The 27,897-nt window shown below is 38.2% G+C and overlaps 1 protein-coding gene across 2 annotated transcripts in view; it reads left to right on the forward strand.

Annotated features, from left to right (window-relative positions):
• The window catches only part of si:ch211-156j16.1 (uncharacterized protein LOC564557 homolog), a 44,642-nt gene extending 17,175 nt beyond the window's left edge, over positions 1–27,467 (forward strand). For both annotated transcript variants that reach the window (XM_062054419.1, XM_062054420.1), the window contains exons 2-4: positions 16,824–17,198; positions 17,274–17,382; positions 22,589–27,467. In XM_062054419.1, coding sequence (XP_061910403.1) covers positions 16,824–17,198; positions 17,274–17,382; positions 22,589–22,595 — 491 coding nt within the window. In that variant the 3' untranslated portion in view covers positions 22,596–27,467. The remainder of the gene's footprint in view (positions 1–16,823; positions 17,199–17,273; positions 17,383–22,588) is intronic.
• The last annotated feature ends 430 nt before the right edge of the window (positions 27,468–27,897 follow it).

Genomic DNA, 27,897 nt, shown 5'->3' on the forward strand with positions numbered 1-27,897 from the left:
GAGAAACCCTGGCAGTATTTTAAGTACTTTCTGCAGAAAAGCTAGTCCAAAATGTGAGCATCTCACTAGGTTTTTTTTTAGCTGAACTCGAGGGCCACTAGTTGAATAGCCCAAATGGTGAAAAAGAGAGGACCTAAAATGGACCCTTGAGGAACACCACTAGTATAACTAGAGAAGTTAAATGACTACTGACTGCATCTGAAGTCAACAAGCTACGGCAACCACCTTAGTTACGTAGATCACCTAACAAAAACAGGTTTAAGTATCAAAAAGGAGAGGACTTAAAAGGGTGCCTTGAGGAACGCTTCAGTTATGTAAATCACAAGTCTGGAGCTCAATGGTCTGTTTGCTAGCAAGGTTAACATGTCAATGTTTACAGTGGTCCACGTTCCTCTAGACCAGCGATTCTCAAACTGTGGCACACGTGGCACTAGTGGTACGCGGGCTCCATCTAGTGGTACCTCAAATAATCACTTGATTAAAGTACAGTGTTTTATTTTCCTGTATTTGAACAGAGTGTTAATGTTCAAACTGTGTGTAATTTTAAAGTGGCCAAAAATACTAAATACAATTGTTATTTAAAACCTCTACCTGGTTTTTAATGAATACTTTGGCCTACTACGCTACTACATTTGAATGTTGGTGGTACTTGGAGAGCCCAGCTTCTTTCTGAGGTGGTACTTGGTGAAAAACATTTGAGAACCACCGCTCTACACAACAGGAGCACTTTTGTGCTTATAGGAATTTGCTGCAAACATGTTTGGCTCACAAGTTTTGAACTGAGCTCAGGGGAAGGTTGTATTTCCATCACACGTTTACACTTGCACAATTCAACCTGTCGGAAAAGGAGTAGGAAGAAGCAGAGCTGATTTAGTCCTACAACTTTTCTGTGTCTCGGTACAGCAGTTAGTAGTGTGCCCACTTCCTGTGTTTAACTACTATTTTCTTATGGTATAAAGAATGTGTAATAATAGGACAGGAGAGTATAGAGTTCATGTGTCCCACAATGGATAAATGATGTGGCTGCGGTGCAGATTTTGCATGCAATAACACAAGTAAAACGTAATTTAAAAAAATGCAAAGCTAAAAATGAGTAATGAATAATAACAACGCCACTATTTCCACCCATGCACATATATACATTTCACACTAAGCGACTGCACTAAGTATGAATAATAAAACAAAAACACCCAGATCAAAAATATAGAAATTATAAAATATTGACAGAACTGTGTTGTCATTCTCCTTTATAAATACTGATTGATTTAAAATAATAATAATAATAATAATAATAATAATATTATGATATACTGTACTGCAAAAACTGTAAAAAAAAAACATTTCAACTTACTTGCAACTTACTTAAATGTTTTTCTTGTTCTGTTGGCAGATTGTTTTGCTTAATTTAATGAGCAAAACAATCATATTTTAGTATATTTAACTAAAGATAAGCAAGCAGGTCTAATATATTAAGAAGAAATATCGCGTCTTTCAATAAATACATATATATATATACAATATTTAAACTTGCTTACGTTTAATTTTATCTTCTACGATGTAAAGATGAGCGGCCCCCCGCCCCCCCCGCCCCCCTTTTTTTTAAAGAAAAAAATGTTTTAAGCCAAATTCAAACACACTTTTTTTAAATACAGTTGTACCTCAACTTACAAGCTTAATTGGTTCCGTGACTTAGCGCTTAACTCAAAACACTTGTATCTCAAATCAACTTCCCCCATTGAAACGAATCGTTTTCATTCAATTGGTACATAGCCCCCCAAAACACACACCATTTCTACATATAACATGCCTTTTAAAAAGAAAAACAAACTTTTAGATGAGAAATAGTGTATACATCAATAATCAAAGCACCACTCTATATAGCAATTGACACTGTTGTCCAAGTTGGAATTGCCACAAAGCACATTTTAAGATATTCAACAATCTACTGCCATCTGGCGGCTAAAGTGGATAGTGCAACCCCCCCAATTTGTCATGTTTCATGTGTCAGGTAAACTGCGACAAATGGGGCCATATGAATCCCCTTCCTACTGCTCTTATTTCACAACACTCTTAAGTAGTGATTTCCGATAACATCGGACTGCCGATATTATCGGCCGATAAATGCTTTAAAATGTGATATCGGGAATTATCGGTATCGGTTTCAAAAAGTCAAATTGTATGACTTTTCTAAGACACCGCTGTACAGAGTGGTACACGGACGCAGGGAGATGTACAGAGTGCCAATAAACCTTAAATGCGCTGTCTTTGCGTGCCGGCCCAGTCACATAATGTCTACGGCTTTTCACACACACAAGTGAATGCAAGACATACTTGGTCAACAGCCATACAGGTCACACTGAGGGTGTCCGTATAAACAACTTTAACACTGTTACAAATATGCGCCACACTGTGAACCCACACCAAACAAGAATGACAAACACATTTCGGGAGAACATCCGCACCGTAACACAACATAAACACAACAGAACAAATACCCAGAACCCCTTGCAGCACTAACTCTTCCAGGACGCTACAATATACACCCCCCAACCCCACCACTTCAACCCCGCCCCCCAACCCCGCCCACCTCAACCTCCTCATGCTCTCTCAGGGAGAGCATGTCCCAAATTCCAAGCTGCTGTTTTGAAGCATGTTTAAAAAAATAATGCACTTTGTGACTTCAATAATAAATATGGCAGTGCCACGTTGGCATTTTTTTTCCATAACTTGAGTTGATTTATTTTGGAAAAACTTGTTACATTGTTTAATGCAGGGGTGTCCAAACTTTTTCCACTGAGGGCCGCACACTGAAAAATCAAAGCAAGCGGGGGCCATTTTGATATTTTTTATTTTAAAAACCAATACAATATATGTATAAAAAAAGATACATTTAGGCCTCCACTCAGACTTGATCCCGGGGACCCCAAAAGGTTTTGGTCAAAAAAAATATTACAAATGTGTCATTATTTAGTATTATTATTATTATTATTATTATTATTATTATTATTATTATTCAAGGTTTAAATCTCTAGATCAACATTAGGTCTATCTGTCAATATAACACTTTTAAAGATTTAAGTTGTATGCCATTTTTGTCAAGGAAAACCCTGTTTTTTTATGGAAAAAAACATAAAATATGCAATATTTTCCCCCAATAAAATATTAATAATATTTGAGATTATATAATAATTGGAGTCTTAAAAAGGTCAATAACTCATAACAACATTGATTTTAATTCATTATTTTTTTGAGCAATAACACTTAAAAAAAAAAAAAGTCCCACTAAAATTATTGGGGATCCAAAAGGGTACTGCTCAGTAAAGTTTAAAAAAATAAATCCAACATTTTTTTTTACTTTTACCACAATAGTCTCAAGATCAACTTCAGATCTATCCGTCAATTATAAGTTTTATTGTTGTTTATGTTTTTTGTTTGTTCGTTTTAGGCCCTTCTTTAAAAAAAACTTTGTTTTTTAAATGGCAACCAAAAAATATGCAACATTTTCCCCCCAAAATATCTCAAAGTGGAATATTTAATGTGAAGTAAATGGAGCCTTGAATAGGTCAATAATTCATAATGACATTGATTTTGATTCATTATTATTTTTTAAAAAAAGAAACAGCCTGCATGGCAGCTTTGTGTTATTAGAGTAAATAATGCAACATTTTCTTGTTACATTTCACCTGTTTGCTCTTTTATACCAGTTTTTATGTTTTTTTTTTTTTTTTCATCGTATTTTTAGAATGTGCCGTGGGGCCGTTAAAAAATTACCCGCGGGCCGCAAATGGCCCCCGGGCCGCACTTTGGGCACCCCTAGTTTAGTGCATCCAGCGGGGCATCACAACAAAACTAGGCATAATAATGTGTTAATTCCATGACTGTATATATCGGTATCGGTTGATATCGGAATCGGTAATTAAGAGTTGGACAATATCCGATATCGGCAAAAAAGCCATTATCGGACATTTCTACTCTTAAGTCGAGGTACCATTGGAGATCACATTTTCAATATTAGTGAAATAGCAACTGGTAGCAGGTTGCTATACAAGAAAAGCTGCTTCATTGATCTCGTGCGTGTGAGTGACAAAAAGAAAAGCTCTGGAGAGCAGTTGTTGGCCGCCACCTGTTGCTTTGCAAGTTTAGATCGACATTTTGAGAGTTCGATTTAGAGATGCATATGGTTCTTGTTAAGAGTACGATCATTCTTTGTCATAAACAAACACGGAGTAGTGAGAGCTTTATAGCTGCTCAGGGAACTCAAACCTGCGGCCTGTCAATCACAGGGCGACATTCTTAGCCCACTCATGGCTGCTCCATGTGCTCGTTTGGCGAGAGTATTTTAAGGCCTCCTGCTGAGACTGTGTGGTCACATGATGCAATACGTATAGAACAGGGGTGTTCAAACTTTTTCCACTGAGGGCCACACACGGAAAAATTTAAGCATACGGGGGCCATTTTGATATTTTTCATTTTCAAACCATAACAAAATATATAGATTTTTTTTTTTTAACCTTTAGTGCTCCCGGGGACCAATCAAGGGTCAAGGGTCTCAGTCATTAAAATGATAAAAAAATAAGTCAAATTATTATTATTTTTTACAGTATATCTCTATATCAACTTCAGGTTGATATCAAGTAATAAAAAAACAGGTTTTATGCCTTTTCTGTCAAAGACAACTTTATTTTTTATAGTAAAACTGAAATATGCAGTATTTAGTAATTACAGCCCTAAAAGATCAATAATGCAGGACACCATTGATTTGAATTCTTTAATATTTTTGAGTAATCACAGTGAAAAGTTAAATAAAATCCCACTAAATATATTTGGGATCCAAAAGGTCTCTCACTCATTAAGTGATACATTTTTATTCGTTTTTTTTTTACTTTTCACACTTAAATTACAAGATCAACTTCAGATATATCTGTCGATTGTACGTTTGAACTAATATTTTGTTTGTTTTATGCTCTTTTGTCAAATAAAACGTTGATGTTTTTATATGGCAACCACACAATATATGCAATATTTTGTCCACATAAAACATTTTAAACTGACATTTTTTTAAGTAATAATTCATTGTAACATAGATTTTTTGTCTTTTTTTTTTTTTTTTTTCTCGAGCATTGGCAAAAAAAATAAAAATAAACAAAGACAAAAGAAAAAAACAGCCTGCATGGCAGCTTTGTGTCAACATTGCAACTTTTTCTCGTTAGATTTCACCTCATTCCACTGTTTTAAAATGTTTTTTTTTTTACTTTTTGCAATACTATCAATTTTGCAATTTTTGCAGAATGTGTGGGGGGCCGGTAAACGTTTAGCTGCGGGGCGCAAATGGCCCCCGGGCCGCACTTTGGACACCTCTGGTATAGAATATGCACGGTCGCCGCTGAACCCGTGTTGTGTTGAGCAGGCTGGAACCCGCTAAACATCTATGCAGTTTTTAGCAATCCTGAGGGACTCGCGCAGGGTAGAGGAGGGGATATATGCACCATTGACGCAGCCCCCCGCACTGGGGAGGAAACACCACTCTGAGCTAATTGTGGGAACGGGGCACATAATGAAGCGATTGTTAGCGAGTGAGTGTAGTGTAAGGACATTTTATCATTGCTTACAGACATTCCAAACAAACAGTCTCGGCCTCCCCCCCTTTTTCCTGTTCAATTCTTTACCGCGACAGGAACAAATGCTTGGGTGCATTTACCGCCTGTTGCAGCAGCAGCAGCTCTTGTCAGGCTAGACCGGGGGTCGGCAACCCAGAATGTTGCAGGCGTCATATTGGACCAAAAATACAAAAAACAAGTCTGTCAGGAGCCGCAAAAAATGGTGTTATAATGAAGGCGACACATGATGTAAGTGTCTATATTAGCTATAATAGCCCACTATCAAAATGACTTTAAAGGCCTACTGAAATGCGATTTTCTTATTTAAACGGGGATAGCAGGTCCATTCTATGTGTCATACTTGATCATTTCGCGATATTGCCATATTTTTGCTAAAAGGATTTAGTAGACAACATCGACGATAAAGTTTGCAACTTTTGGTCGCTGATAAAAAAGCCTTGCCTGTACCGGAAGTAGCGTGACGTCACAGGTTGCGGAGCTCCTCACATCTGCACATTGTTTTCAATCATGGCCACCAGCAGCGAGAGCGATTCGGACCGAGAAAGCGACGATTTCCCCATTAATTTGAGCGAGGATGAAAGATTTGTGGATGAGGAAAGTGAGAGTGAAGGACTAAAAGGCAGTGGAAGCGATTCAGATAGGGAAGATGCTGTGAGAGGCGGGTGGGACCTGATATTCAACTGGGAATGACTAAAACAGTAAATAAACACAAGACATATATATACTCTATTAGCCACAACACAACCAGGCTTATATTTAATATGCCACAAATGAATCCCGCATAACAAACACCTCCCCCCTCCCGTCCATATAGCCCGCCAATACAAATCAAACACCCGCACAACACACTCAATCCCACAGCCCAAAGTACCGTTCACCTCCCCAAAGTTCATACAGCACATATATTTCCCCAAAGTCCCCGAAGTTACGTACGTGACATGCACATAGCGGCACGCACGTACGGGCAAGCGATCAAATGTTTGGAAGCCGTAGCTGCGTACTCACGGTACCGCGTATCCAACTCAAAGTCCTCCTGGTAAGAGTCTCTGTTGTCCCAGTTCTCCACAGGCCAATGGTAAAGCTTGACTGTCATCTTTCGGGAATGTAAACAATGAAACACCGGCTACGTGTTTGTGTTGCTGCAGCCCCCCGCTAATACACCGCTTCCCACCTACAGCTTTCTTCTTTGCTGTCTCCATTGTTCATTAAACAAATTGCGAAAGATTCACCAACACAGATGTCCAGAATACTGTGGAATTTTGCGATGAAAACAGACGACTTAATAGCTGGCCACAATGCTGTCCCAAAATGTCCGCTACAATCCGTGACGTCACGCGCAAACGTCATCATACCGAGATGTTTTCAGCAGGATATTTCACGGGAAATTTAAAATTGCACTTTACTAATCTAACCCGGCCGTATTGGCATGTGTTGCAATGTTAAGATTTCATCATTGATATATAAACTATCAGACTGCGTGGTCGGTAGTAGTGGGTTTCAGTAGGCCTTTAAAAGCCTTATATAAGTGTTATAATGAAGACAACACGTGACGTAAGTGTCTATATTAGCTATAATAGCCTACTATCAAAATGACTGTGTGTCGCAGGCTGACGCAAATCCTTGTTGACAGAAATGTTGAAATCTAATATTTATTCTACACATTTTTACAACGGAGGCTTCTCACAGGGAGAGAGAACCCCTGGGAGTTACTGGCTTAGAATGGCCAAAAGTACAGATGTGTGTGTCCAAGTTAAAGGAAACGTCAGGCTGTCTTCTTCTAGTTCAGGGGTCGGCAACCCAAAACGTTGAAAGAGCCATATTGGACCAAAAAAGGAATCTGTGTGTAGCTGCAAAAAATGAAAAGCCGTATATAAGTCTTAAAATGAAGGCAACACATGACGTAAGTGTCTATGTTAGTCATATTAGCCTACTATCAACATGACTATGTGTCGCAGGCTGAAGCAAATCTTCGTTGACAGAAATGTTGAAATGCGATATTTATTCTACACATTAGAAACCATGAGTAAATCAGAGGCTACTCAGAAGGTGAGATAACTCCTGGAAATTACTGGCTTTTAATGGCCAAAGGTATAGGTATTGCTGTGGTCTGGAACAACATGGCACACAAACAACTGTCTGAAATGCAGCCAATATTACATAAAGATAATGTGTCATGAGACATTTAAAAGTAAATTATATACAAAGAGGATAAAAGTAAAGGATATTAAATGACTTCAAATATACCTACAAATGAGGCATGATGATGCAATATGTACATACAGCTAGCCTAAATAGCATGTTAGCATTGATTAGCTTGCCGTCATGCACTGACCAAATATGCCTGATTAGCACTCCAACAAGTCAATAACATCAACAAAGCGCACCTTTGTGCATTCACGCGCAGCATGAAACGTTTGGTGGACAAAATGAGACAAAGAAGGAGTGGAAGATTTGACATGTAAACAAACTGTTGCGTCACAGTCCACACTGTGGTGGGTTCAAGAACCGCAGAAATTAGTAGTACAAAACAAGGTTCACCAAATACTCTCATCAGTGAAGCATACACACAAACATATCAAACAGTGGGCTTTCTAACAATTGGGAAGGTTTGTGTCATGTTTGTCATCAAACAAAAAACATAGTAAAACAAAAACATTATTTTCCTCCCATCTTTTTCCATTTTCAATCCTTTTTTAAAAATGTTCCAGGGAGCCACTAGGGCGGCACAATCTTTGCAAGCTGGTTAACGTTTGCTGGTGTCTATAACGGCAAACAAACAACTATTATTATTTTATACAGATAATGTGTCATGAGACATGCAAAACTAAATTATATACAAAGAGGACATAAGTAAAGGACATTAAATGAGCTCAAATATACCTACAAACAAGTCATAATGATACAGCTAGCCAAAATAGCATGTTAGCATTGATTAGCTTGCACTCATGCACTGACCAAACATGCCTGATTAGCACACCACCCAAACCAATAACATCAACAACGCTCACTATTGTGCATTCACGCACAGCACAAAACAATTGGTGGACAAAATTGGATAAAGTATTGGCACAAAACACGTCTTTCTGTGGCAGCGTTGGAGAAAGTAAACAAACTACGGTGAGTTCTAGGACCACCAAAATTAGCAGGACAAAACAGCGCTCACCAAATACTCTCATCAGTGAAGCATGTTTAATATAAAAAGTGGGATTTCTAACAATTAGAAAAGTGTGTGTCATGTTTTTCCTCCTACAGAAACCATATTAAAACAAAAAATATATTTTTCCATTTGCATACATTTTTGAGCCACTAGTTTGGCGCTAAAGAGCCGCCGACCTCCGGACTCACTTATTTCAAGCACTCACAGCATTGACAAGAGAGAATTGACTAGAGAGTGTTCAGTAAGAGAGTGAAGTGTTGTTTTTTTCCCCCACTTTCCATTGAGAAGAAGTCAAGTCAGGCCAACTTTTTTTTTTTCAGTGGAAAAGTTAGGTCTAGTCCGTAATTTTCCGTAATCCTTGATTTGGATGCGGCGTTGAAGCTTTCAGTTGTGGTGGCGAGGATGTTGAACATGGCGGGATGGAACTCGGGTTATTGAGGGGAAATGATGAGGTTGAGCTTTATAGTGCAGACCTTGATGACAGACACAAGGATAAATACATGTCTTCATGCAGCTGCTAGATTCATAAAGGGAGGCTCCTTTTCTTTAACTCTAAGTTAGCCTTCACGTGGAAAGCTAATAAATGGAAATCGGACAATGGATGTGCTTAAACCCACAAAAAGTAAATGAACAGAACTGCTTGCGTTGTTCAACTGCTTGTTGCTAGGCAGAGTTCACGGGGCTCCAACATAACTGCCCTATGGGTAAATGATATATGCCAGTCACATGCATTAGGCTGATTAATTGATAAACATGTCACGGTAAGGTGTACGAGTGCATAGAATAGTGAATGTAAAAATTAAAAAAAATAAAGAATTAAGTTAAGAAGATAACATCCTATAAGCGTGTTATATTTTTTGTTTTAAAAATGTAAATACAATTTTTTTAAAGGATTATGATGCGAGTGTATCAATTCATTGTAATTTTGAAGTGAAAATATCACAATCTTTAGTTTTTATTATTGATTTTATTTTGATTTGTATTATATGTTTTAGTCATACAATATACTATTAATATCAAAGCCCTACCGTGAGAAAATCCACAACACACTAACTGTGAATTAGTGAAGTGAATTACATTTATATAGCGCTTTTCTCTAGTGCAGGGGTCCCCAAACTTTTTGACTCGGGGGCCGCATTGGGTTAAAAAAATTTGGCCGGGGGCCGGGCTGTACATATATATATATATATATATATATATATATATATATATATATATATATATATATATATATATATATATATATATATATATATACATATATATATATATACACACATATATACATTGGCTTTATATTCCAGCGAGTTAATCAGTTTTGTCATTTAACATCAATTGACATTGATGTTCATCAACATTTAACCTTGTCACATTATCGATGCCTGAGCGGCTAGGAGACACAGAGAGTAACAAGCGGTAGAAAATGGATTAAAAATGAAAGGTTTAAAAAAAAAAAAATTTAACTTGGGACTTCACGTGGGCCAGATTTTGGATCCTGGGGGGCCGGATCCGGCCCGCGGGCCGTAGTTTGGGGACCCCTGCTCTAGTGACTCAAAGCGCTTTACATAGTTAAACCCATTATCTAAGTTACATTTGAATCAGTGTGGGTGGCACTGGGAGTAGGTGGGTAAAGTATCTTGCCCAAGGACACAACGGCAGGGACTAGGATGGTGGAAGCGGGGATCGAACCGGGAACCCTTAAGTTGCTGTCACGGCTGCTCCACCAACCTAACCACGCCACCTGTAACACCTGAAACCAGCAGTTGATGTCCTTCTGGAGGAATTCTGTTCTATTTTCACCCTATATCATTATTAAATAATTGTAAAATAAATAATATTCAAACATAGCTAACTAGTTGGTGATTTCAGTCAATGTAATTTGTAGGTTTTTTTTCTCCTAATGGAAGCGATGCATTTATGATGTTAATATTACAAACCTATTTTTTTTAAAATAACCTTTAATTTATTTTCCTTTTAGGAACACAACTTTATTGTGGTATATTTATGACTTAATTCCTGTAATATTGCAACTTTTTGAACACACAATTAAAATATAAACTTCATTCCCATAGTGTGGTGGTTTTTTTTGTTTGTTTTTTTTAGCTTTTCAGTGTGGCTCGATTACTTATTACTAAAACATTGTAGTAATGATAATGATTGATTTTATTAATGGCCGCTACCTTTTCAGAGCACCGTACAATAAAGGAAAACAATTTTTTTTTATTAAGTTTTACATTTACAATATCTATCAGCAATAGAAGCAAGGCAATAGACCAGGGGTCACCAACCTTTTTGAAACCAAGAGCTACTTTTTGGGTACTGATTTATGCGAAGGGCTACCAGTTTGATACACACTTAAATAAATTGCCAGAAATAGCCAATTTGCTCAATTTACCTTTAACTCTATGTTATTATTAATAATTAATGATATTTACACTTAATTGAACGGTTTAAAAGAGGAGAAAACACGAAAAAAATTACAATTAAATTTTGAAACATAGTTTATCTTCAATTTCGACTCTCTAAAATTCAAAATTCAACCGAAAAAAAGAAGAGAAAAACTAGCTAATTCGAATCTTTTTGAAAAAATTAAAAAAATAATTTATGGAACATCATTAGTAATTTTTCCTGATTAAGATTAATTTTAGAATTTTGATGACATGTTTTAAATATTTTAAAATCCAATCTGCACTTTGTTAGAATGTATAACAAATTGGACCAAACTATATTTCTAACAAAGACAAATCATTATTTCTTCTAGATTTTCCAGAACAAAAATTTTAAAATAAATTCAAAAGGCTTTGAAATAAGATTTAAATTTGATTCTACAGATTTTCTAGATTTGCCAGAATAATTTTTTTGAATTTTAATCATAATAAGTTTGAAGAAATATTTCACAAATATTCTTCGTCGAAAAAACAGAAGCTAAAATGAAGAATTAAATTAAAATGTATTTATTATTTTTTACAATAAAAAAAATAAATTTACTTGAACATTGATTTAAATTGTCAGGAAAGAAGAGGAAGGAAATTAAAAGGTAAATAGGTATATGTGTTTAAAAATCCTAAAATAATTTTTAAGGTTGGATTTTTTTCTCTAAAATTGTCTTTCTGAAAGTTATAAGGAGCAAAGTAAAAAAATAATGAATTTATTTAAACAAGTGAAGACCAAGTCTTTAAAATATTTTCTTGGATTTTCAAATTCTATTTGAGTTTTGTCTCTCTTAGAATTAAAAATGTCGGGCAAAGCGAGACCAGCTTGCTAGTAAATAAATACAATTTAAAAAAAATAGAGGCAGCTCACTGGTAAGTGCTGCTATTTGAGCTATTTTTAGAACAGGCCAGCGGGCTACTCATCTGGTCCTTACGGGCTACCAGGTGCCCGCGGGCACCGCGTTGGTGACCCCTGCAATAGATCATAAATTGTTGATTGATAAATTGAAATGTTACGGTTTTGGTTCCATGGCTGTCTCTTGGTTTGAGAGTTATTTATCTGACAGAACTCAACCTGTGTATTTAAATGGTACGCTATCGAACAGCTATGGTTCAAGCTGTGGTGTGCAGCAAGGCAGTTGTTTGGGACCACTTCTATTTTCAATTTTTACAAACGATCTTCCTCTTGTGACTCAAACATCCAGTTTGGTACTGTATGCTGATGACACCCCATTATATCATTCTGCATCTTCAATAGGATAACTTCAGTCTGTCCTCTCAAAGGACTTAGATGCTGTTACTGAGTGGCTTATAAGTAATAGACTGGTTTTAAACATTTTAAAAACAAAAGGTATTGTCTTTGGTTCACGACATAGTCTGGCAAAAAAAATCCTATACTTAATTTACAGATTTTAGGACAATTAATCAAACAAGAGGATGAAGTTAGACTTTTGGGCGTTACACTTAGTAGTGCACTTTCGTGGTTCGAATATATCAATCAGATTGTCGCTAAAATGGGTAGAAGAATCGCTGCTGTTAGGAAATGTGCTACGTATGTAACACTTGCAATTCGTAGACAGGTAGTACAAACATTGGTGTTGTGTCATCTGGATTATTGTTCAGTTATTTGGGCTTCTGCGCCCAAGGTTGAGCTTACAAAATTACAAACAGCTCAAAATAGGGCAGCTAGACTTACTCTTGACTGTTCTTATAGATCGAGTGTGGACCGTATGCATTCTTGTCTCGGATGGTTGAAGGTTATTCATAGATTATCCAGCAGTTTATTGTTATTTATTCTAAACATTATTCATAACAGGTACCCTGCAGCTCTTTTTAAGCAGATTGGTTATAATACTGATGTTCACCACTACAGTACCAGAGCTTCAACTCAAGGTCTACTTGCATTACCACGACCAAGAACTAATTCAATGAAAAGCACTGTTGTATACAGAGGCATTTCATAATGGAATACTCTTCATTCAAATATTAGTGTCATGTCTGTGTAATCATGTTTTGTTTTGGTTATGTTCAGTTTGGTTTTTGGACTCTTTGTGCACTCTTGTTTGTTTTGTTACCATAGCAACCCATTAGTTTCACCTGTTTCACGTTTTGCACTCGCGCACCTGTTGTCAATCATGTCTGTATTATTTAAACAGATAGTTGCCAGGAAGTCAGCCTGGCGACATTAACTCTGTTAACTCTGATACCTCCTTGACACCCATGCTAACTCTGTTTACTTCTGATACTCATGCCTGTTCATAGTTATGCTTCATGCCATGCCACGTAAGTTTGTTTTTTTCATGTCACAGTTAGCGAGTTTTGCTTCATGTTCATAGTTTCTGCCTTTGTGCAAGTTTTTGTTTTCTTAGCCAAGTTTATCTCCGCCTGTGAGCGCGCCTTTTGTTTGAACCCCTTTTTGTAGTTTGTTAGTGTTTAAATAAACATGTCTTTACCTTCACGCCATGTCCACTCCAACTTTACTTGCATCTCGGGGAAAACGAACAAACCACAGTCCACGTATTGACAATTAGGACTATTCCCAGTCAAAAAAAGCTTTTAAGAAACATGCAAAGTCACTTTTTAGACTTAAGAGTTAATTTTTCATGTTATCAGTAGTTTGACAACTTTTTTTTTCTTTCTCTTTTTCCTTGCTTTTATTGTAACTGGATTTGCGTATGTTCTGTACCTGGATCTGTGTACGGTTATTTTTATAATTTTGAGAATGTTCTTTTTCTTTTCCTTTTTCCTTTCTTTTATTGTAACTGTATCTGCGTATGTTCTGTAACTGTATCTGTGTACTGTTGTTTTGTTTTATTATTTTGAGAATTTGCTTTTTCTGTTCCTTTTTCCTTTCTTTTATTTGTAACTTGATTTGTGTATGTTTTGTAACTGGATCTGTGTATTATTATTTTACTTTGAACTTTTGAAAAGGACCCCAGGAAGACTAGCCTGGCGTTTGTGCGTCAGCTAATGGGGATCCTCAATAAACAATCAACAATAAACAATCTACTGCATCCAAACACACTGAAAACATGGCAGAAAATTCCTAAAAAAAAGTTAATTTGATTAACCCTGAAATTACAGACTCTGCTCTCTTTCGCTCCCAAGCTTGAATCATCCAGTTGTGGATTGTCCTTTGAACAATTCCACATGTTTAACAAGGCTTCCCGCACTCTCCTCACTCATCAACTCGTGCAGTAGCAGCCCCATCCTGCAGGAAATGAGGCATAGGATGTGGCCTGTAAGGACGCACATGGCCGTAAAGACAGGATGGAGGGATTGCTCGAGGATGAAGCCTTTATGAGGTCACGGGGTGCGGTGGCAGCTTTTGTGGCTTGGAGGACGAGTGCAGTGAGAGAGTGACATCACTTCACTATCTCATCATTCGCAGCTTTGACTTATTTCACATTGATGCTATTTGTCGTCAGCACTCATGCAGTTTGTGCGCTGAGAGGCTTGAGACTTTGGTGTGTGAGCGCAGGCCAACGAGCACGAAGCAGTCAGCCATGATGGCGGCCTGGTGCAACAATGATTACATTCACATAGGAGGCCCAAGCCGTCCATGAGTGCAGAAAGAGGAGAAGAGTGGTATGTAAGGTCTGGGAGCGACACCACTCGGGTTACCCAAAGATTTACCGGGCCTACAGTGGGTTGCTTGACTTGTGACCTCGGTAATTAGCCGTGATGTGTTTTTCCCGCCATACAACGGCATTGGTGTTGTGAGTCCTACTTTTAGGGGCCACTTTGGGAACATATGAAACAAGTATAAACAATGATATGGTTTTATTTTGTGACTCACACTTGGACAACTGCAATCAATACAGGAAATTGAGAGTCTGGCTCAAAAATTATTAAGTTACATTCTTTCCAGCAGATGTGGTTTCAAAAGGTTTGGCAAATTAGAGGGAGTCAGTGGTGTGTTGCACCCCCACTTACTGTGAGTCCTGCGGTATATATTCACTTTCCTTATCTGATTTGTAGTCATTTCTCTTTTTGGTTTGTTATGGATTGCACTGATTGCAAAATGTAATTATATACAGTAAGTATCGTATTTCAAAATATAAAACCAGAGATTTCTTTAGAAAACAAATGTCTATAGAAATGTACTATCCATGTATCACCCACTCACCCACCCACCCACTCATCCATGTATTCATGCATCCATTTATCCATCCATTATCATTCACCCATCCATCCATACATTCACTCACCCACCCGTGCATCTATGCATCCATGCATTCATCCATCCATCCATGCATCTGTCCATCCTTCCATGTATCCATGCATCCATCTATCCATTCACCTATCCATCCACTCAAGCAATCATTTATCAATCCATGCATCCATCATCCATGATTTAATTCATCCATGTATCATCCATCCATTCATTTATACCACCACCTATGTATCCACCCACCCTTCCATCTATCCATCCATGCATTTATGTACCCATCATCATCATCATCATTCATTCATCCATCCATCCACCCACCCAACCATGTATCCATTCACCTAGCCATCTATCCATCCATCCATCCATACATCTATCCATCCATACAGCCACCCATCCATCCATTATCCATCATCCATATATGCATCTATCTACCCATCATCATCCATTCATCCATCCACCCACCCAACTGTGTATCCATTCACCTAGCCATCCACCCACCCATCCATTCATTCATCCATCCATCCATCCATCTATTCATCCATGCATCCATCTATCCATTCACCTATCCACCCACCCATCTATCATCCAAGCAACCATTTATCAATCCATGCATACATCCATTCACAATTTATTCATCCATCTATCATCCATCCATTCATTTACCCAACCACCTATGCATCCATCCACCCATCTATCTATCCATCCATGCATCTATCTACCCATCATCATCATCCATCCACCCACCCAACTATGTATCCATTCACCTAGCATCCACCCACCCACCCATCCATCCATCCATCCATCCATCCATCCATCCAACCATCCATCCATCCATCCATCCATCATCATCCATTCATTCATCCATCCATGCATCTATCTACCATCATCATCATCATCCACCCATCCATCGATATATGCATCTATCTACCCATCATCATCCATTAATCTATCCATTCACCCACCCAACTATGTATCCATTTACCTAGCCATCCCCTTACCCATCCATTTATCCACCCATCCATCTATCCATCATCCATCCATACATGCATCCATCTACCCATCATCATCATCCATACATCCACCCACCCAACTATGTATACATTCACCTAGCCATCCACCTACCCATCCATGTATCCATCTATTCATCCATCCATTCATCCATCCACCCATGCAGTCATGCAACCATTCACCCACCCATCCATCATCCATCCACCAACCCATATATTCATCCATGCATCCACCCATGCAGCCATGCACCCATTCACCCACCCACCCATCCATTCATACATCCACGCATGCATCCCCCATCCATCCATTCAGCCATTCACCCACCCATCTATTCATACATCCATGCACGCATCCCTCAATCATCTATCCATCCATCCATGCATCTATCCATCCCACAACATACATGTGACCTGTGTCTGAATGTTCCCTTGTAGGTCCCACCGCCCTCCCAACAGAGCGTGGCATTTTTGCAACTGACTCAGTAGCAGACGTCACCTCGGAGGCCACGGAAGCCAGCAAGGATCATGAAGTGGTCACCGGTCCCCCTACGACTGAGCCGCCAACAGCCGAACAACAAGTGACGACAGACACCGTGACGGAGGCGCCTTCACCTCAGGTTACAACCAACGGCGAGGAGGAGACCGAAACCCCTGCTCCCGCTGCAACTGCAGAACCTGAGCCCCTTAGCACTGAGCCCCCTGCTGTGGAGACCGATGTGCCAACTGAGCCTGCCGTGGTCAGCCCTCAGTGGACGGAAGCTAGCCAGACCAACACGGGCGATGAAGTGATTGTAGAAGACGAAGCAGCAGGTGAGGAATAAACTGATACAAACACAAACATATAAATGATTTGATATGCTAATATTTTACTTTCCTGTCCTGTAGAAGGCCTGAGCTCTGGTCAGGTGGTCGGCATCGTGATTGGTGCCTTGTTGGCCGTGATCATTGTCGGCGCCGTGGTGGTTGCTGTTGTGAGGAGGATGGGAAAATATTCGTGAGTACTTTGTCTCAACTTAAAATTGTTTCCGGCAAGTAATGAACAGAAGTTTTTACTCTTATTGAACATTGTCAAAAATCTAATGATTATGCAGACCTGCTAAAAACGCTGCGATGTGCATGCCAGACCAGTAGTTGGTGATATGTAACTTTGTACAGACATACGCCCACATTTCAAACAAATGTTTGAAATGTGTTTAAAAACCGCCTCTCTGTTTTAAAAAGTATTTTTAAGTCTCCAATATTCAGTTGGTGCCATTTTGTTTATCCAGATGTAAGTTAACTATATCCCGTATAAATGACCACTGTAAATAGAATTTCTAGGCTTGGTTCAAACTGTAACAACAAAAAAATCAGATATTTTCCCGATTGAATTTGGTCCATACCAACAAGTTACTATACAATGTGGTCTCGTAAAAAGAATCAGTTCAGCTAACCTGTCTAAACTTTGAGAGAGGTTGGGTGTGTTCGAGTGATAGATGGGGAAATAAAAGCTCTGACTTGCTTGGTTAGAAGTCCTAGGGTGCCAGCTGTTGTTTTGCACGTATAAACACCGAGACCTCGAATATTAGACATCCGGCTGTAGCCCGGTACACTCAGACCTCTGTACTGAAATCTGCAAAACACTAAAATTAGCTCATTGCTCAACAACATTTTCCCAGCATTTGCAATTATGTAAACAATCCAATATTTAAAAAGAGCCCAAACAACTTTATTGGCACCTGTGTAAACAGAACGCTACCTGTGATGTCATTTCACACACGGTTGGAGAACAGTGCCGTTCGGAAAAAAAAAAAAAGATCTTTGGTTTTTGCTCCTGAGTCATCCTTTGATGAAACCCAACAGGCTGAGATGTCTTGGACCCGAAGGAGCGAGTTTGATGATCTCACTTTCCCAGAAGGGCTTAGATCATCATTTCTGCTCAAATATTTCAACTTTCCTCGTGAGAGTGACTACACCATCGCCTGATACAAAACACTTGTGTGCTGCATTGATGATGTTTGAATGTGTGTGTGTGTCACAGGTATGCCAGGAACAGAAAGCCAGTGAAAAAAGACAATGTAACAGTTTCTGTCATTTTCCCTATTCCATCATTTCGGCTGGTCATTGACAGCATAACCACACCCTTCCCAATAATGTGCAGAACAATAATCTAGTCTGACAATTTATTACATTTGAAAATGATGTTACTGTATAAAAAACAATCCTGAACAAAGCACAAAAGCCGTTTTCTACAAATTAAAGTGCTTGTTTGTACAAGTGCTTGAATTGACCCGCAGTTTGTCCTGAAAGGCACCAAACAATGGGAGAGCTTATGGTGCAACACAAAGGCGCCAAACAACATCAAGTGGCTTTTTCATCTTAGGAATGAATTATAACTTTTCCTGTAATTGTTGGTCTATTTCTGCCATGTGTAAACAATATTATGTTTTTGGCTTCAAAAGTGGCAAGTTTTAGGGTTTTGAGCAATATGCATAACATGTCTATTATTATACAATGGTACCTCGGTTTGATTGATTGATTGAAACTTTTATTAGTAGGTTGCACAGTGAAGTACATATTCCGTACAATTGACCACTAAATGGTAACACCCGAATAAGTTTTTCAACTTGTTTAAGTTGGGATCCACTTAAATTGATTCATGATACAGATATATACTATTATCATAATACAGTCATCACACAAGATAATCATCAGAGTATATACATTGAATTATTTACATTATTTACAATCTGGGGTGTATGATATAGAGGGGGGGGTTAGGTTGATATCAACACTTCAGTCATCAACAATTGCATCATCAGAGAAATGGACATTGGAACAATGTAGGACTGACTTGGTAGGATATGTACAGCAAGTAGTGGACAGAGAGAGAGAGATCAGAAAGTATAAGAAAAAGTATAAGAAAAAGTGTCTACATTTGATTATTTACATTTGATTATTTACAATCCGAAGAGGTATGATGAGGAAGGGAGGGTGTTAGTTTAGGGTTGAAGTTGCCTGGAGGTGTTCTTTTAGTGCGGTTTTGAAGGAGGATAGAGATGCCCTTTCTTTTACGCCTGTTGGGAGTGCATTCCATATTGATGTGGCATAGAAAGAGAATGAGTTAAGACCTTTGTTAGATCGGAATCTGGGTTTAACGTGGTTAGTGGAGCTCCCCCTGGTGTTGTGGTTATGGCGGTCATTTACGTCAAGGAAGTAGTTTGACATGTACTTCGGTATCGGGGAGGTGTAGCGGATTTTATGGACTAGGCTCAGTGCAAGTTGTTTTACTCTGTCCTCCACCCTGAGCCAGCCCACTTTGGAGAAGTGGGTAGGAGTGAGGTGTGATCTGGGGTGGAGGTCTAGAAGTAATCTGACTAGCTTGTTCTGGGATGTTTGGAGTTTAGATTTGAGGGTTTTGGAGGTGCTAGGGTACCAGGAGGTGCATGCGTAATCGAAAAAGGGTTGAATGAGAGTTCCCGCTAGAATCTTCATGGTGCTTTTGTTGACCAGAGATGAGATTCTATAGAGAAATCTCGTAGTAATCCTTTACAAAGGGTCCGATAAAAACTGAATAGTACGGACAACAAAGCAATTTTTACCATAAGTAATGATGCAAATTCAATTTATCCTAGTGCAGATAATCAAAATTATGAACATAAAACACATTTTATAGAGAATAGAATAGATTTCCATGCAGAAAACAAGAAATAGAATGCATAGATGAACATTTAGCATCATTTCCACTTAGATGAAGACGCTCGTTGGCGAAGATGGCGATGAGTGGCGAAGCAGGAGGGAACGTGGTCGCCTTCTTTGTACTTCACTACGAGTTATTTCTTAAACTCAATGTTGTGGTTTTTTACCTTGTCTATCAAAGTGCTTTGTTTGGTCATTTTGCAGTCGTACTCAATACAAATACTTCGAGACACTTTGTTTTGGCACACGATTCAGAGGAATGATACCCGGGCAAACACACTCGTTTGTTTTGCGCACTGATTGACCGCATCAAAAATCGAGAGTATATGAAAACTGAATCATGTGAAAAGTGGAGCGTGCCAAAGCTGTGGTACCACTGCGCAATTATTGACATCTAATTTCCATGTTCCCTTATAACAAGAATACCGTACTGACCTGAATATAAGACAACCCTGAATAAAAGACAACCCCTCTTTTTTAAGACCTCACCCCTGTGGTGGCTGCATTTGTCCGGGTCGATGGTTTGTGTAAGTGACAGGAAGAAAAGCTGCGACTTTCTGAAGGAAAAGTCATTTTGTGCCACCTGTTAGCTTGCATCTCTAAATCTCTATATAAACACCGAATACAAGATTAATTGTTTTTCTTGGAGAATTTAAACTAAGCCTAAAATACTTGCGGGTGTCCAGATCCAATAATGTTTTCAGATATCGGTCCGATATCAGCAAAAAAAAAACAAGAATCGGATGATGTCATGTAAAATTTTCCATATACGCTCCGATACAAGCAGCCCTGCAGAGCGTTTAGTTGTGCCAAAATGGACAGACACTGAATATCTAAGCACACAATAGCACACAAGCCAGCCATACGTAATTGAACAATATAGCAGTCTAAAACACCACATGTGTCAATATAAAGCATATAATATATGATACAATATATATATATATATATATGTATGAATATATATATAGTATCATATTGATACTTATTATATACGTATCAATAGTTGCATATTACCTACACATACAAAGTCTCTGAGGCAGAAGTGTATTAGAAAGTATTTGGTAACAAACGTGTCCGGATCATTCATGTTACTGCATCTTGAGCTTGACTTGATAGATTATTGTCGCCACAAGGTGTTGCCAAAAAACAATTACCACTCCACTTCAACTTCAAGACAGCATTAGTCCATTCCAGACAGTTGATAATAAAAAGGTTAGTCTTTTTCATACCTAACGTAATGTAATACACTTAAACCAACCCGTAACTTCAACCAACCAACCGTTGTTATCCGTATGACTAATATCACTTGACCAAACCTTTTCTAACATCCCATACTACAAAATAATTAACGTATGTATGATTCATGTGGAAATAGTATCGGATGCGAAAAAAAAATAAAAACTGCTGAAATTATCTGTACATGCAGCTAGTTCATTTTACCTGATAAAACATCCTAAATTAACATTTTTATATCTAGAAATTAGCAGGACTTTCAAGCTAGAAATCTGTATTTTATTCTGAAAACAAGCATTATTCAATTTGCAATTCTTAAATTAAGCATCCTCAGGGGGTTGCAGAATCTTTAAACAAGATTATCTATGTGGAGAAAACCAAAATATCGTATTTGAATAATTATTTTCTCAAATTCAACATACTTAAACTCGAATAGACACAATATAATTATTCATAATAAAATTAGGATTATGATGTAAAGTCATTGACTAAAAATAAAGCCCTTAAAACTATGGACTTTTTTAGAAATACAGGTTGAAATCTGGGCAAGTGGCAAATAATTTGCAGTGTCCGCACAGGGCGTTTTCTGCCCATAGGGCGGGGCGGCCCTGATTCGACGATTTCCCTGGCTACGCCAAAATGTCAAGGGTGGCATTCTGTCCAAAATACTTGAGGCACTTTTCCGTCCAAGTACTCAAGTCATCAACACTTGGGCAGTACCAGGCTGCCTTCTCTCATTGGCCCAATTCAAATAAAGTAAAACAAACAAAAAAAAAAATATGGCAGCCTAAGCAGCCGTCGAGTCAGTTATTGATCAACCTTTTTCTAATATTGCACACTACAAAATAATAAACGCATGTATGATTCTTGCTGATATCATGTCAGAAGTGGAAAAAGTTGTACCAGGACTACCCGGTATAGCTCGGTTGGTAGAGTGGCCGTGCCAGAAACTTGAGGGTTCCAGGTTCGATCCCCGCTTCTGCCATCCTAGTCCCTGCCGTTGTGTCCTTGGGCAAGACACTTTACCTGCTCCCAGTGCCACCCATACTGGTTTAAAAAAATGTAACTTAGATATTGGGTTTCACAATGTAAAGCGCTTTGAGTCACTAGAGAAAAGCGCTATATAAATATAATTCACTTCACTTCACTACCCTAAAAATATTATATATTCCGGTCATTATGGTAACCACACACTAGTAACCACTAACACACCTAACTGCTTTTATGATAATAATGACCGTTCCAATCTTCACCCATGACTACCTCTTTCTTTTTCTATCCCACAGGCCCTAAAGAAGAACAAGAAGCCGGCAAAGCAGCAAAAGTTGTCAAAGTTCTGGAAATTCTGAACTACTGAACTGTGACGTCATTTCCAATCATTAAAAAAAAAAAAAAAAAAAAAAAAAAAAATCATTGTGACACCGGAAGTTAATGATTCTAACCCGGACTCTGGACTGTTGCCAAAAAAGAAGGCACGGGAGGCTAGTATGTGTGTTTGTATGTACTGTACTGTATGCATGTATGTCTAATGTATGTATGTATGTATGTCAGACAAGAGGAGTACTCGTTGCTCAGCTCATTTACTTCACGAACGCCCCCTGGAGGGATTATTCTAAAAAAAAGATTCCGGATTGGATACGAGATATTTTAAGGGCTTAAGTGATAGTTAGATTTTCCTAGACACTGTAGTACTTTAAACAAAGGAAGCTAGCAGGCCGCTTCCTGGGTTCACAGAGGATGATATATTGTAGTATTATGGCACAGCACCATTTTGTTTCCATTGGGATTCAAAACAGCAAAGAAACTGTTGAACTGAAAAAAATTGCTAACAAGAGTGAAACGTCAAGCACAGGTTCATATTTGCGTTTGTTTCATCCTAAAGTGAAGCTTATGGAAAGTAAGGTAAAAAAAAAAAAAATACAAGGAGTGCAGTATTTGTTTTGGTTTATCAATTCAGTTCAAAGAACATGACGAATTTGCGTTTCACGGAGAGCAAATTATGCTTTGAATTACCTTAAGAGAAAGCGATTTCCTTTTACGATAGTAAAAACGTTACGGAGCGCCATGTTTGTGTTTGTCTCGTTAGTTTGCAAGCTACTTCCTGGTTCAAGTAGAATAGGCTTCGAGAGTTCTACTTTTTTGCATTTGCGTTTTGAGACGGGCAGCAACTATTTTTAATGACTTAAATTGGAGAGAGAAAAAAAAACTAAATTCTTGTAACAGAAGTAAAGAAATAAGGTTTCTGTATTGTTTGTATTGTATTTGTTAGTTTGCATGCTACTTTTGTGTGCTTTCTTCTAGAGCAGGCCTGGGCAATTATTTTGACTCGGGGGCCACATTTAGAGAAAAAAATGTGTCTGGGGGCCGGTATGTCTATTTTTAGGAACACTAATACAAAACCTCACAATAATGTCTGATTGAATGCTAAAAACGTTATGACAGACCGCCTTAAACAACGTAATGGAATTTCACATGTTTCTATGAACGATAAAACACTGAATATTGACAAAATATAAATGTCACACCCCCTTTCGATCGACATATTTTACAATCAAGTGAAACGCAACAAAAATGCAACAAACAGTGAAATATGAACGCGAAGGGTACAAAATAAACCCACCTACAATCTGATATATCTGATATTTGCTGAATTCCCCCCAGGGATCAATAAAGTACTTTCTATTCTATTCTATTCTATTCTATTCTATATATCACTAAGCTTTGTTGTAAAAAATCTCCTTCCGCGTCTGTGGAAACGCTTCCCGCCCACACTGCTTGGTGCCTCGTCTGAGCTGCTGTGACGTAGATGACCATAGTAACTAATTAGATTACCATTGTAACTGGTAAATCATCCATAAGCGCAGATTCCAACCATTGAAATACTTTGTATAGTTCAAGACTTACGGTCATTAGAAAACATGACTGCACATCATAATGGCAGCTACAGTTTCCATCTTAAACATCTAAAATAATTATTTGAGAATGTCCGGCGGGCCAGATTGAAAAGCTCAACGGGCCGCATGTGGCCCCGGGCCTTAATTTGCCCAGGTCTGTCCTAGAGGTTGGAATCTTTGGGCACCTCATGATTCGATTACGATTCAGGGGTTACGATTCGATTGTAAATCGATTAATTATGTATATTTTATTACTATTTTATAACCTATTATGATTATTATTATTATTATTATTATTTATTGTGAATGTATTTTACCTAATTATTAATACGTATAAAAGGCTCCTCCTATGGCAAATGACGTATGCGGTATTGCCTCATTTCCGCTTTTGGATGTGAGTGCGCACAGCATAGATATTTATGTGTAATAATAGATACATGAGAATTGCCTGCTAAGTGATAAAATAAATAAACCTCCCCAATATATCTGCCCCCTATGTACCCATTCATATCCATGGCTGACAGTGTTGCCGCACTAAATGATATTATTCTCTCTCCTGACTTATCAATATACTTGCTAATTTCCTCTTCTGAGCTGGTTACAACTCTGTCGTAACATACTGTCGTTAAACTTGTGTTAAAGTGTACAAAACATGTATTCTTCTCTTGTTTCACTACTTCACATTCAAGCTAGCGTAGCGCCACGGCTAGCCTAGCTTGTCTTTTCTTTTTCCCGTCCCCGTGTGTGTCTGCGCTAGGTTGGAATTTTTAAAACTGTCTCTATTACTTAAACACACTTAAATAATCGATTCAGAATACACGTTCCAATCTTAATGCATTGGAGAATTCATCATTTTCCCCACCTCTACTTCCTTGACATGTGTTGACGCGTAATCTTGCTAGCTAACAAACTAACAATAGTTTTCATGAGCGGCAGAGGAAATTAAACACACTCTAGTTCAGTGGTTCTTAACCTTGTTGGAGGTACCGAACCCCACCAGTTTCATATGCATATTCACCGAACCCTTCTTTAGTGAAAAATAAAATGTTTTGTTTTTTTTCGAATTCAAGACAAAGTTATATGTATTTGGTAACACTTTAGTATGGGGAACATATTCTAAGTAACAAAGACTTAATTTAGAGTTTTTTGGACACTAGGGGAACATATTCTAAGTAACAAAGACTTACCGTATTTTTCGGACTATAAGTCGCTCCGGAGTATACGTCGCACCGGCCGAAATTGCACAATAAAGAAGAAAAAAAACATATATACGTCGCACTGGAGTATAAGTCGCATTTTTGGGGGAAATGTATTTGATAAAATCCAACACCAAGAATAGACATTTGAAAGGCAATTTAAAATAAATAAAGAATAGTGAACAACAGGCTGAATAAGTGTACGTTATATGAGGCATAAATAACCAACTGAGAACGTGCCTGGTATGTTAACGTAACATATTATGGTAAGAGTCATTCAAATAACTATAACATATAGAACATGCTATATGTTTACCAAACAATCTGTCACTCCTAATCGCTAAATAACATGAAATCTTCCTCCTCTGTGTCGCTCCTGGTATGCCCCGCTAGCGTCCATTCTTTCTACTGCTCGATCGCCGTTCTCTGGTGCATATTTCACTACGTCCAGCTTGTAATCTGCAGTATATGATTTCCTTTTCGGTGCCATTTTAGTTCAGTCCTTCTCAGTTTTTATAAGTTACCGCCAACGTTGATGTGAGCCATTTTAATAGCTTCGGCAGTAGCGTATAGCATATAGCAGTTAGCATTCCAAAACCCACAATGCACTTCTGCCATGACCCGCCCCCGCCAAATTCTTATTGGTTGGCGTGTGAGTGACGATTGTTGACGTGTGTGTGTGACGATGGCTGCCATTTGCTTCGTCGCTCACGCGAATGAGATAAATAATATTATTTCATATTTTACGGTAATGTGTTAATAATTTCACACATAAGTCGCTCCGGAGTATAAGTCGCACCCACGGCCAAACTATGAAAAAAACTGAGACTTATAGTCCGAAAAATACGGTAATTTAGAGTTATTTGGTTAGGGTTATGGTTAGAGGGTTAGGGTAATAATAAGGCCATGCCGAATAAGGCATTAACAAGTACTTAATAATGACTAGTTACGAGCCAAATATGTTACTAATTTGCATGTTAATAAGCAACTAATTAATGGTGAATATGTTCCCCATACTAAAGTGTTACCATGTTTTTTTACTGGTGCACAAAATGAACCGTGCATGAACATCACCTTGTTCAAAGAACAAAACCAACACAGTGCATAAACTCACAACAAATTACACACCTGCAAATCAGTCTGCTGTTGCCGTATCCGTAATACGCCGATAGGGAGGAGTTTGTATTTACACGATGAGTCGGGTGTGTCTTGACCTCCGCCGAACCCCTAAGCCCGACTCACCGAACCCCTAGGGTTCGATCGAACCCAGGTTAAGAACCACTGCTCTAGTTACACAAGAACAGCAATGATGGTTATAAATTCCACACAATGTATAAAAGGACTACGTTAGACGACGGCACGTAGCGTAAAGCTAACATTAGCAGCTGTTCGCTATTATTTTCCTTATTTTCACTGACCTGTTAATGGCCAACTGTATGACGCACCTTGTGCAGAAGTGGCCGGAACATCAAAATGTCGCACTGTCGAGTGTGTGGTAACAAAAAAGAAAAGGTGCCCTTGTGACATTCTGACTAATTTAACACTGACATCTAAAAACCTAATACATATCTGTGAAATTTAGCAGAAGGGTTTGTGCCACTGACACTGGTTTTCTTCTGGTCGATTGGAGCTGGGTGTTCGAGTGCATCATCACCGTGTACGTCACTTCAAAAAGTAACTTCAATGTTAAGTCTGCTACAAATTCTGTGTTGTGAGTTCATTACCAGATTTGGCCGTGGCACTTAGTTCAAATGCACAGGCGCTAATAATGCCCTGCTTTGTTACTTCACCAGTGCGCGTGAAAGGGTGTACAAATAATGAAGTCTCGGCTTGGCTTCGCTTGCCTTACCAACTTGCGTAATGTGCACTAAATGAGTGATGTAATGATCGTTAATGAATAGGCTTTAAGACACAGCAAAAGGTTTGCAACGACGTGTTTTTGTTTTTCCTCCCTCCCTGCCTTGCCGTAATACCAGGTTCATTTGTGCCATCGTGTTTTGTTTCAAGCCTTTTATTTAATTGCGGTGTTTTTTTGTTTGTTCATACTGTTTCAATAAAAAAATAAAATGTAAACACTCCATGGCAGTTGTCACTTGATTTCCTGTAAAACGTTCCATTTGTTTCTGTTTGTGAGCCTTTACATACTCACCCGGAAAGGGACAAGCGGTAGAAAATGGATGGAGGATCCTTCCAGTGTATATATATGTGTGTATATGTATAAATGTGTATATGTGTGTATGTATGTATACATTTATATATGTATACATATAAATATGTATACATATATGTATATATGTTTACATGTACACTACCGTTGAAAAGTTTGGGGTCACATTGAAATGTCCTTATTTTTGAAGGAAAAGCACTGTACTTTTCAATGAAGATAATTTTAAACTAGTCTTAACTTTAAAGAAATACACTCTATACATTGCTAATGTGGTAAATGACTATTCTAGCTGCAAATGTCTGGTTTTTGGTGCAATATTTACATAGGTGTATAGAGGC

The sequence above is a fragment of the Entelurus aequoreus genome, linkage group LG07 (assembly GCF_033978785.1).
Source record: "Entelurus aequoreus isolate RoL-2023_Sb linkage group LG07, RoL_Eaeq_v1.1, whole genome shotgun sequence".
NCBI lineage: Eukaryota > Metazoa > Chordata > Actinopteri > Syngnathiformes > Syngnathidae > Entelurus > Entelurus aequoreus.